Genomic DNA, 12,728 nt, shown 5'->3' on the forward strand with positions numbered 1-12,728 from the left:
AGGGCCGGTCCCCACGAGTACTCGAAGCTCAGGCCCTGGCTGGTCTCGGTGACGGTGAGGATGTCGTCCAGTTCCTCCTGCAGGCCCTCGCTGGAGAAGCGGCGCAGCTGTGGGTAGGCGGGCGCCGGCGCCGACTGCTGCTGCTGTTGCTGGTGGTGGTGGGCGAGCGGCAGGCACGGCTTGAGCGCGTTCCACTGGCGCTCGAAGCTGGCGTCGTCACTGGAGCAGAGGCGCCGGTTGTAGAGGTAGGTGAGGAGGAGGTGCACCTCCTCCACGGACGGGCGCTGCTCACACGGCAGCCAGCACAGCTGCAGCACCTCGTACCTGGCGGTGCCGGCGGCGGCAGCAGAAACAGCAGCAGCAGAAACAGCATTAGGAGCAGCAGCAGTAACAGCAGCAGCCGTAAGAGCAGCGGTAAAAGCAGCAGCGGCAGCAACTGCAGCAGTAGCAGCAGCAGTGACAGTAGCAGCAGCAGTAGCAGCAGCAACAACAACAGCAGCATGAGAGGAGCAGTAACAGCAGCAATGGTAGCAACAGCAGAAACAGTGGCAACAGAAATAGCAGCAGCAGTAACAGCAGTAGTAGTAGCAACAGCAGCAGCAACAGCTGCATTACAATCATCGATATGCGTGTAAGGTGGAATAAGCATGCCAAGTCCTTGCTTAACGCGTTTTCGCTATAACGCGGTTCTTCTATTTCACCACACTTTTCGCACCGTTACAGCTCGGAACGCGCACCGCCATAATAATCGTCGTCATAGCTATCGCCATCATCACCAACATCATCATCTTTGTTATGGTCATCATCATAGTCATCATCGTCATCATCATCATCTTTGTTATGGTCATCATCCAAGTCATCATCGTCATCATCACTGTCATCCCCATCATCATCATCTTTGTTAAGGTCATCATCATAGTCCTCATCATCTTTGTTATGGTCACGATCATAGTCATCATCGTCATCATCATTGTCATCACCATCATCGTCATCATTATTTCCGTTGTTATGGTCGTCATCATCATCATCATTGTCGTCATCATCATCTTTGTTATGGTCATGATCATAGTCATCATTGTCATCATCATCATCTTTATGGTCATCATCATAGTCATCATCGTCATCATCATTGTCATCCCCATCATCATCATCTTTGTTAAGGTCATCATCATAGTCATCATCATCATCTTTGTTATGGTCATCATCATCGTCATCATCATTTCCATTGTTATGGTCATCATCATAGTCATCATCATCATCTTTGTTATGGTCATGATCAGTCATCATTGTCATCACCATCATCGTCATCATCATTTCCGTTGTTATGGTCCGTCATCGTCATCATCATCATCTTTGTTATGGTCTTGATCAGTCATCATCGTCATCATCATTGTCATCACCATCATCGTCATCATCATTTCCGTTGTTATGGTCGTCATCGTCATCATCATCATCTTTGTTATGGTCATCATCATAGTCATCATCGGCATCATCATCATCTTTGTTATGGTCATCATCATAGTCATCATCGTCATCATCATTGTCATCACCATCATCATCATCAGTCATCATCATCATCGTCATCATCATTTCCGTTGTTATGGTCGTCATCGTCATCATCATCATCATCTTTGTTATGGTCATCATCATAGTCATCATCGTCATCATCATTGCCATCCTCATCATTGTCATCACCATCATCGTCATCATCAGTCATCGTCATCATCGTCATCATCATTTCCGTTGTTATGGTCGGCATCGGTCGTCATCATCATCGTGGCAGCCCGCACCAGCGGTCCGAGTGCACCATCTGCAGGCGAGGCTTGGCGAGGCGCACTTGCTGCTCCTTCACCACATACGAGAGCACCTCCTTGTCCGTCAGGTGCTTGTACGGCTGAGACCCCAGCTCCAGCAGCTCCCACAGCGTCACGCCGAGCGACCTGAACAACACGAGTTCGCGAGGAGGGGGGGGGGTGGGGGGGTACGTCGTTAACAAGATACAGGATCGGCGACGTTTCTGGGAGGATATCTCAACGTCTTGAGCTCATTGGCCGGTTCCTTGGCGAGCGATTGAGATATTGTGGCTCGCAGCGGGGAGCGAGAGACCGTCCGGGGCGCAGGAGCGGACGACGCTCGCGCGAGGAGGGATGCGCCGTTCTGGAGATTCCAGCGGCCATCACAAACGAGACGGACAGCACAACCGGACGACGTAAAGGAGACAGGACACACAGCAGAGTTGGACAATACAAACCGAGACAATACAAACGACGGGACGACTCTGGCGCTCGCTCACATATCGCCTCACCACACTTTGCTCTGCTTGGATTGGTCGACCACGAGGAGGTTTCCGTGCACGTCGTCCACGAGCTCAGTGCGCGATCCACCGCAAAGCGGCACGCTCTGCCGGTCCGACGTCACCAGGTAGTCGTCCTGCGACACAAAGGCAAAGGTCCCCCCACCACGTGTAGCCCTTGACACAGACTGGTCGGGGCAAGTGCCGCTCGGAGCAGCGCCCGTGTAGGCCACGTCACTCTGTCATGCGGCACACACGGGGGGTGATGTGGCCGGCGCCACGCCCCGGCCGACTTTGTCGATGTTACACACCGCGCCAGGTACTCATTGAGGCTGAGTCGACCTAGGAGAGGCCCAGGACTGGTTCAGATAATTGTCACTGGTATTGGTGGCCTGAACGGGAATTGAACTCTGTTCGCCGGGTTCGCAGCGCAGCGCGCTAACCGCTGCACTACCACTTACACACGAGCGAGACAACGCACACACGTGTTCACATGCACACGCGCGCACACACACAGACGCGTGTACACACGCACACATGTGTACGCATGCACAGGCATGCACGAGCAATGCATTTACACACGCATTGGCATGCACAAGTACATGTGTACACACGTGGGGTGTAGGAATGGCTGTAGGATTGGTAGATAGGGATGGGTGTAGGGTTAGCTGTAAGTATGGCTGTAGGGGTAGCTGTAGGGTTAGGCTGTAGGGGTAGCTGTAGGGTTGGCTGTAGGGTTGGCTGTCGGGATGGGTGTAGGGTTTGGGTGTAGGGTTGGCTGTAAAGATGGGTGTAGGGGTAGCTGTAGGGTTGGCTGTAGGGATGGGTGTAGGGTTGGGTGTAGGGTTGGCTGTAGGGATGGGTGTAGGGGTAGCTGTAGGGTTGGCTGTAGGGTTGGCTGTAGGGATGGGTGTAGGGGTAGCTGTAGGGTTGGCTGTAGGGTTGGCTGTAGGGATGGGTGTAGGGTTGTTTGGGCGGTTGGCTGTAGGGATGGCTGTAGGGATGGGTGTAGAGTTGACTGTAGGGATGTCTGTAGGGATATAACTGGCTGTAGGGTTGTTTGCAGCGATTGTTTTAGATATGGCTGCAGGGATATCTGTATGGTTGACTGTCAGGATGGGTGTAGGGATGGCTGTAGGGGTAGCTGTAGGCATGGGTGGAGGTATGGCTGTAGGGATGGGTGTAAGGTTGACTGTAGGGATGGCTTTAGAGAAGGCTGTAGATTTGGCTGTAAGGGTGGGTATCGGGTTGGCTGTAGGCATGTATTTATGTTGAACTTATTTAGCACCGTACATCATGAACCGTGCAATTTGGAGGTATGGCTGCAGGAGTAGCTATAGGGATGACTTGGGGTTGGCTGTAGGGTTGGCTGTAGGGTTGGCTGTAGGGATGAGTGTCTCACCTTGTACTTGGTGGCGGATGTGCCATAGTCTCCGATCTTCACCGTGAGGTCAGAGGTCAAGAGACAGCTCCTCAGGGCAAGGTCACTGGGAAACCGACGGGGGTGATGGGATCAAGGTGAAGAGGTGAGCGAGGCGAACAGAGGAGTGACGTGGAGCGGTAAAGAGGTGAGTTGAAGGGAGCGAGATGATGAGGTGAAGATGGGAGTGAAGCGAAGTGGGGGACAGGTGGGGGGGGGGGGCGAAGAGGCGAGTGCGGTGAAGAAATGAGTGAATAAAACGAGTGTGTTGGTGACCGAGGTGAGGTGAGGTGGAGAAGTGAGTGAAAGCGCACGCACGCGGGGCGAATGAGCACGTGACAGCGACACTAATCGCACGGCAATTAAACTAATTGAGGGTTAAACGTGCGGCTAAATATAGCGCGGTGCATCCGGCCAAAAAACCTGACGAAACAAACAACTCACACACACATGCATGGACAAAGATCCCCCGTGAAGCCTTTAACAGACTATAGGGGCAAGTACTGTTAGCGAGCCGCAGCTATGAAGGCCGGCACGGCACACGAGGAGGGAGGGTGGCCAACACCACGTCCGGTGCTGATATTTACTCACCGCACCAGGTACAATACTAATTTAGGGCTGAGACGACCTAGGGGAGGCTCGCGAACGGTCAAATATTGGTCGCATTGACCCGGCACACGCACGGACACACTTCGCAATGCATCCCTGGCCATCGTGATAAACCCACGGAGCAGTTTCCATGCACGCCCCCCCCCCGCTAAAGGCCATGGCACAAATACCCCATTGCGTGACTCAACACGCGGTGGTGGCGGCACCCGGTGGTGGAGGGGGGGGGGGGTCGCGGGGGACAGGGGGGGCGGGTGACAGACGTGACAAACTTGTTCGTTCGTTATCACGCGGAACGAGCGCCATTACAACGCGGCTCGTTGAGCGGTGGACACCGAACTACTTTCTTGAGCAGTGTAGTGATGCGGTACGCGGAATGATGCAGTGATGCGGTACTCTCGGTTATTTGTCCAGCCATTCCCTCCCCCCACCCTGTGTGTGTGCGTAGTACATTGTGTCTCGCCAAATGTTTATCGTTACATTATTCACAGGAAAACTGCTTCCGCTTAACACGATTTCCACTAACCGCGGCAGAAGTATAAAACAAAATGTACGCTTCTCGCGCTCCGCAGTATTACCCAGGGCGGCCCGCCAGGGTTCGAACCGCAGAACCTCCGCAAACGAGTAGGCGAACGCGGTTACCCCCGGGCGGCCGCGTCGCCGCCGCCAAAGGGTCGAGATGACGAGGTCGCGGGTCGACAGTTCGGGTGTGGAGGCGGGTGGAGGTGAGAACGATGTTTGGGCTAGCAGAGTGGAGAACGAAATCACAGACACTGGAGTTCTGTCCACATCTCCGACTCTGCAGTCACTGTGATTTGTTCCCACTGCCGCTGCCAATCCAACGCCGTCCGCCGTCCGCCCGACGGCAAAACGAGAGTCCACCCGATGCTCCGCATGCGTACGACGACGCCCGCGGCGCAAGCGGTAGTAGCGGCGATGCGGTTCAGCAGCCGAATGCCAAAGTCGGCGTCTACGAGAGGGCATTTTTTAAGCTCCCAGAGAAAGAGAGGGAGGGGGAGTGATCTGGGATGGGGGGGAAGCGTGAAAATGCCCCCAACTGCATCCTACTACTCCGCTCTCGTGTACGAGGGCAGCAGTGTAAAGAATTATTTTGCACGATTCGGCATCAGCAAAACCCTGGGCCGGTTTCGACCCACGGACAGTGTCTCCTCTCAGCAGGGTCAGGCCGTGTTTGCATCGATGCTGGCACGTTAGGGACGAGGGAGGAGCCTTCTCTCTGACGATGCGGGGCCTCGAGCCAGTAGAGGGCGGTGTGCGGCTGTCTTGTTGAGGCAGCTCTTCTTCCTCGCGTCTCCTGTCCAACCGACACGGGTTCTTTACCAACGTTCTGCGCAGGCCCCCGCTTCCGAAATCTTGAGGAGTAGCATCGCGGTTTGCTGCAGGGCATCTCAGGAGACGTGACCCACGTGGTTTGCTTCTCCTGACAGGCACACTGGTCGGCTGTGCTGCAGAAGCCCCCCCCCCCCACCCATGATTTCATGAGAGAGTTGCATCCGCAGAAGCTCCACTCAATATAAGTCTTTTTAAGCTCCGCCATGTATGTGAGCCATTTGGATTTGGAGCCAGATGCGAGCTCCTCACTGGGGGGGCGATGGGTGTGTGGGTGGGTGGCGGTGGTGGCGATTCCTCACCGGCACCACTGTCGCTTCATTTTTCCCCCCATTCTTATTGCTCGACGGGGAAGTTTGGCAGATTCCCGGCGATGCGGTTACAGTGGTTACAGTGGTGTAAAGCTTTCGCGACTGCAGGGATTCATCTTCTTGGCTCTTTCGGAAGCAGTTCACGACGGCGGTGGCGCTGGCTGACGGCCACGTAGCGGATGGCGGACGTCGCACTCGAGGACTTGCCGGTCCTGGTCACCTGCTACCCTCCCTTCTGATGTTAGGGGGGTTGGGGCGCGATGCCGCCAGACAGCGCAATACAGGCCGGGAACGGGGGGCGGCTCTCGGGCACTCCTCTTGTGATTCCGTGGCGAGAAGTGGAGAGACTCGGCTCGTCCGCGTCCCATTTGAAGGATGGCCTCGGACGGGTCGCCGCCAGCGACGAAGAAGAAAGAGAAGAGAACCAAACGCGGCGAGGAAAATGAAACAAAAACCGAAGCAGAGCGGCCACCGTCACACAGGGGAACGTGCCAGATGGTGTGAGGCGGTGGTGGTGGTGGTGATGCTCTTGGTCGTGGTGGCAGTTGTGGTGAGAGTGACGGGAATGGTTGTGGTGGTGGTAGTATTGGTGGTGGTGAGTGGCAGGACTGGTGGTGGTGGTGAGAGTGGTGGTGGTGGCAGAACTGGTGGTGGTGGTGAGAGTGGTGAGAGTGGTGGTGGTGAGAGTGGTGGTGAGAGTGGTGGTGGTGAGAGTGGTGGTGGTGAGAGTGGTGGTGGTGGTGAGAGGGGTGAGAGGGGGTGAGAGTGGTGAGAGTGGTGGGACTGGTGGTGGTGGTGCGAGTGGTGGTGAGAGTGGTGAGAGTGGTGGTGGTGAGAGTGGTGGTGAGAGTGGTGGTGAGAGTGGTGGTGAGAGTGGTGGTGAGAGTGGTGGTGAGAGTGGTGGTGAGAGTGGTGGTGAGAGTGGTGGCGGTGGTGGTGGTGAGAGTGGCGGGACTGGTGGTGGTGTTGGTGGTGTTGGTGGTGCCGGTGCCGGGCAGTGGTTGTTGCTGGAGAGGAAGCTGCTTGTGCCTGGTTCCGGCAACAAAATCACTGATGCTGGAGTCTCAGGTGCCACTCGGCAGCACCAGGATGTTGTTGCCGGAACTCAACGGGACGCTCTCCAACAGCCACGCGGTCCACGGGGCTGAACCGCGCGCTCCCAACAACGCTCACGAGACGGGCGGGGACGGAGGACGGGGGACAGCACACGGAGTGAGCAGATTGAGCAGAGGCACAGGAAAGGATGGCGATGCAGGGAAGTGCCGGAACACAGGGACACACGGGTACGAGCAGAGTCGCACGCTCCCAGCTGAAACACGCAGACACAACGGGACAGCGCGGAGACGCAGGAGGCACGCGCGGCAAGTGGCGACACGGACACGCGGAGTGGAGACACAGGGGGCAAGACGCGGAGAAGAGCGGGGAGACGGAGAGACGGAGAGACGGGGGGCGGCCCTGGCCGGTTGACCGGTCGAGCGATTCTCGACTGCGAGGGAGCGACCGACGGACCGAGCGATCGAGCTGCGGGGAATTGTCGAGCGACCGACGGACCGAGCGTCCCACCTGTGCGTGTAGCCGTGGCGGTGCATGTGCGTGACCCCGGCCGACACCTCGAAGGCCATGCGCAGGAGCTGCTCCACGTCCACCACGCTGCCCGTCACCCCCGCCAGCCCGCGCAGGTACGCCTTCACGTCCCCCTGTTAGGAGGGCACGGGGGAGGGGGGGGGCAGAGGTTACGGCGCAGAGGTCAGAGGCCACGGAAAAGTGACATCTGCTTCACGGCAGACATTGCTGAAGACCCCACGGCGTTATTCGGAGGCGGCGTCACAGGCCAAGTTTGCCGATTTGAAAATAAGAATTCCTCGCAAGCTATTTGACTGCGATAACCAGTGGGGCACATCGCCTCATCAGGGCAGACGAACGCCCGTCGCCAAGCAGCTGCTGCGTGCACCTTGTGCCACACAGCGACACTGTCCCCCTCGGCTAAAAATAAAACACGCTCCGATTAATCACGCCACGGGCGCAACGTTGACGTGTTAATTTCAGCAAGGAAATGTCAAAGGAGTATTTTTCTTCAGCTGAATAATTAGTTTTTATTATCCAAAACTCCCCACGCGACCACGGGGAGAGAGGCAGGCAAACTCCAAATATACAGCAGCGGGCGTCAGGGTCGGGATCGAACCCACGGCCTCTCCTGCACACCAGGCGAGGGAGTTAACATCTCCTAGCCACCGTGGTGATGATGATGATGAGAGAGAGGCACGCAGACTTCAAATATAAAACAGCAGGCGTCAGGGTCGGGATCGAACCCACAACCTCCTGCACACCAGGCGAGGTAGTTAACATCTCCTAGCCGCCATGGCGCCCTTGCCCTCCCAAGTCTCCCATCTGTTGATCTTCCCCCCGCACATTCGATTAGCGCGGTCGGCTACGGTGCGAAATAAATTCAACAAACATACAAGACACTTTTTTTTTTAAGTGGAGCACTACTTCTAGTGAGATGTTTGGCCCAAGTCCCTTTCAAAACTAACGAGTGATTGTGTGTCACGTGCGAGGATACAGGAGAAGGTATGCACGCTCTTCTCTCGCCGTGCTAGAGGATCACCTCCACCACTGTCGCTATGAACACTGCAGCCGTGCTCGTGAAGTCCGACTCCATTAGATTAGTGTTTTGAATCGTGTTTATTTATTGCTTATCTTGTTTGCAGTCAGTTCTGGTGTGGGTTTCCTGTATATAATTTGTTGTTTTTGCTCTTGTTAGTTTGCACATTCCCACCCTGCGATGTCCGGTAACTGCCACCACTTCTGGCGGCCTTGGGCTGTGTTCTGCGAGTCTCTGTGTAACTCTATGGATCTCTATGTTACTCTATGAGTCTCTGTGTAACTCTATGGATCTCTATGCTACTCTATGAGTCTCTGTGTAACTCTATGGATCTCTGTGTAACTCTATAGATCTCTATGTTACTCTATGAGTCTCTGTGTAACTCTACGGATCTCTATGCTACTCTATGAGTCTCTGTGTAACTCTATGGATCTCTATGCTACGCGTCCCCACCGACCCCGCCCCCCCCCCCAACGTAAAAAACCTGGGGTAGTTACTGCACAACTACCAACCCTTTTGGATTCTCTGGCTGCTTGTAGCTGGGCAAGGCCTTTGCTCATAATCCCGATGATCAGAATCTTCATCTCAGGCTGGAGGAATCCGATGAGCTGCGAAGCTCTCCCCGTCTCGGAGGCTTCTTGCGCAGGCGACGTGGACCGACTACCCCAACACAAACGATGGGGACCCCCCCTTAACATTCCTGCCTCTCAGCGTGCGGCATTCGCTGCTGCCACCGCCACCGCTGCCACCGCCGCTGCTGCCACCGCCGCCGCTGCCACCGCCACCGCTGCCACCGCCGCCGCTGCCACCGCCGCCGCCGCTCCTCCCGAATAACGCAACGATGGCATCGGGGCGGCCACGACAATGGCTCCCGAAACATTCCTTTATGGCCGTTTCGTGGGATTCGTCAGTCAAGCGGGCCGAGGTGGCGTCGTCAAACGCGCTCGGATTTTTTTGTTTTTAATGTATATGTAAAAATAAAAAAACTTATATCGTAGTAAAAATAGACACACACGCAAGTGCGTACTGCACTTTGCATCCGATGAAGACAAAAAAAACCTTTCTGTACAAAAACAACAGCTGCGGGCGTTGATGTTTTTGTGTGTCTTAGCATCCTGCATTTAAAAGTACAATTATGGTCATTAATGGCGATGACGGCTGAACAGCACGTGCATCGCACGGCTATTGGACGCAAGGATTATCCCCGTCGCCATCGTATATTATAATTTATTATCCTAATTCAAGCGTCTCAGAGAGTCTAAGCGTTCAAACGACCACGGGCCGGGCGCTCATCTCAGTTTGGCGGCGGTGGAAATTCCACGTTCCCGACTAACGATCACTGTTGACCGGCCCACAGAGTCAGGATGATTGATGATGATGATGATGATCATCATGACCATGATGGTTTCTCCTTTTTTCTGGCAACAAAATAGCTGTGTTAAGATGTTAAAACACCAAACTGAAACCTTTTGCAAGGAATCGTGTCTGCACGAAATCATTGTCTTTGCGCTGTTCGACTTTGGCGTCCTCTGGTCTAACACCGGTTGAGACTCGGCTCTAAAGAAAGCTGTCTCTGGTGTGGACCAATCAGTTTCAAAGACAATGCACATAATGTCAGAGCATGTTTTTGTTTGTATTTTCACCACAACTATCTGTGGTTAATGCAGTAACATGATTCCTTGCAAAAGGTTTCAGTTTGCTGTTTTAACATCTTAACACAACTGTTTTGTTGCCAGAAAAAAAGGGGAAAACCTATTCTTATATTGTGACACTGCCAAAGGAGGTCCCATGATGTACATGATGGTCTAAGTTGACCAGGAATCAAATTTACAACCTTTCTCCGATCGTGAGGCGAATGCTCCTCGCCACGGTGACCCGATCCTAACTAATGCCATCTTCTGCATGGAATTTGGCAAAACCGGGGATAGCGTCTTGCTGTTTTCTCCGCGAACATAAAGCGTTACTTTGTTTCCCCCACTATTTTAAAGCAAACGGCAGAGGACGAATCTTACAAACGATAGCGGTAAGAATGCCACTTTGTGTGTGTGCGTGTGTACCCGCACGTGCGAGTGTCTTTGTGTGTGTATGTGTGTGTGCGTGTGTCTTTGTCAACGAGCAGAGCGCCGGGTGGCTAAAGCACGGCAAGTTGGCACAGTAGGGGGCACAGGTGGTGCATCAGCCAGTCATCTCGGTCATCTCAGTCAGTCGACCCGTGGCACCTGCTGGGTCTGCCCCGTGACCTCCTGCCAGCGGGCGTTCGACACTTCACGTGGCCTCAAGGTGCACATGGCCTGGCACAAGCGTCGTGGTGATGTCACCGCCACTTAGTGGCGAATGGCGGTTGTTGTCTTGAGAATCACTTGTCGACGACCCCGCAGAGTGGGGAGTGGTAAGGGTTAGCAATAAGCACGCTGCTCTATGAACCCGGCCACCCGGGTTCGATTCCCGGCAACCAGGTTCGATCCCGCGGGTCGACACCAGTGACGATTAACTGAACCGGTTCTGGGCCTCCCCTAGGTCGACTCAGCCTCAAATGAGTACCTGGTGCGGTGTGTAAACATCGCCACATAGGCGACCTGGGGGGGGGGCAAGTTGCTCGCCACACGCACCCCCTCGTGTGCCTCAATGTCAGCCTTTAATAGGTGCTCGCAAACAGCACTTGCCCCAAACAGTCTGTTGAGGCTATAAGGTGATCTTTGTCTTTTGCGTAACTTTACACCCGGCACAAGTTTGGGGTGCGCCTTACTCAAAGGATCGTCTTATAATATTAATAATTCTGACTATAAAGCATGAAAGTGCTGTCAAGCGAGCAAAAACACTCCACTGCGATAAGCCGACTGGAGGGATAAATGGCGGCTCTCTGGGCCTGCGATACGTTTGCCTTGGCCAGCGAGCAGCGAGCGGGTTTAATTTTAGACGAATTTCAGTCGCGAGCGAGAGAGAGAGAGAGCGATATGTATATACTTATTTTCTTAACACTGCGATTTTAGACGTAGGATTATTGAATAACAACGCGGAATGCCTCTGCGGCGGCGGCCGTGTATACAGAGCTGATGCAACATCCTGTTTACCGGGGCGCGCTACCGCAGGGTCACCGAACCGCGAGTGCGGCGGGGGTGGGGCCAGACGCAAAGCGCCACGCACGGTCTCACAAAGGGACCCTTGGTTTCCAAAAAATCTTAATATATTTCGCATTTTAATCGCTAATTTTACCGCTAACTTTCATCCCGATCGTGCTAATCGGCGTCGCGGCGTCTCGAGCCGAAGAGGAATGCCTTCGGGAAATCTCCCCGCGGAATCGGATATCGGAGAACTGCTTCCGAGGTCACTTCGAATGACCTCCGAGGTCCACAGACTGAGGGGGCAGCACTTTTCCAAACCGAGCTCTGCCGCTGAAGAGAAATGCTCGCCAAGCGACGGTCAAGCCGATATTGTTCTCACTCTTGACTGAAGCATCTCAACGGGAGCTGCGATGGCTCTCCTCGCGTCGGGTCCGGGCTGTGCCCGCCGACCCTCTGCACTGCAGGAGCCCGGCTTAAACACAGCCCGGCTTAAACACAGCCCGGCTTAAGCACAGCCCGGCTTAAGCACAGCCCGGCTTAAACACAGCCCGGCTTAAACACAGCCCGGCTTAAACACAGCCCGGCTTAAGCACAGCCTGGCTTAAGCACAGCCCGGCTTAAACACAGCCCGGCTTAAACACAGCCCGGCTTAAACACAGCCCGGCTTAAGCACAGCCCGGCTTAAACACAGCCCGGCTTAAACACAGCCCGGCCGACACTCCGAGCCGTGCCCACGAACTCGCTGGCGCCAGCGTGCGCGCACGCACGTCGAACTTCTTTCGCGCCGTACGTAGCCAACCGTGCTAATCGGAGGTGCGGCCAGCTCGGCGCTCAGCCCTTTGAGCAGTGCCGGCCACCACACGAGAGGCCTCGATAATGGGGAAGGGGGGGGGGTGGACCTCGGGGTCTCACGATGGGGGCCTGGTCACCCAAAGTGGCCTTGAAACGCAGCGCGGCCCGGCGCACGGCCGGGCCGCTGACCGACCCGCCGCGACACGTCACCCGTCAGGTCTCCGGGGTCGACGAGCAAGGGTCGACCCTAGAGAGCGCTCGGGTGGGCGACCCACCCATGCGCACGCCCGGG

General features: G+C 55.2%; 1 protein-coding gene across 1 annotated transcript in view; it reads right to left on the minus strand.

The window, feature by feature from the left end:
- LOC133347960 (serine/threonine-protein kinase LMTK1-like) overlaps nt 1-12,728 on the minus strand; it is a 70,581-nt gene that overhangs the window by 2,012 nt on the left and 55,841 nt on the right. The window contains exons 7-11 of the mRNA XM_061560725.1: nt 7,544-7,677; nt 3,696-3,780; nt 2,306-2,430; nt 1,791-1,940; nt 16-324 (exon numbers count right to left, since the gene is read on the minus strand). Coding sequence (XP_061416709.1) covers nt 16-324; nt 1,791-1,940; nt 2,306-2,430; nt 3,696-3,780; nt 7,544-7,677 — 803 coding nt within the window. The remainder of the gene's footprint in view (nt 1-15; nt 325-1,790; nt 1,941-2,305; nt 2,431-3,695; nt 3,781-7,543; nt 7,678-12,728) is intronic.

Source organism: Lethenteron reissneri, chromosome 26 (assembly GCF_015708825.2).
Source record: "Lethenteron reissneri isolate LAM-NWPU_2019-01 chromosome 26, ASM1570882v1, whole genome shotgun sequence".
NCBI lineage: Eukaryota > Metazoa > Chordata > Hyperoartia > Petromyzontiformes > Petromyzontidae > Lethenteron > Lethenteron reissneri.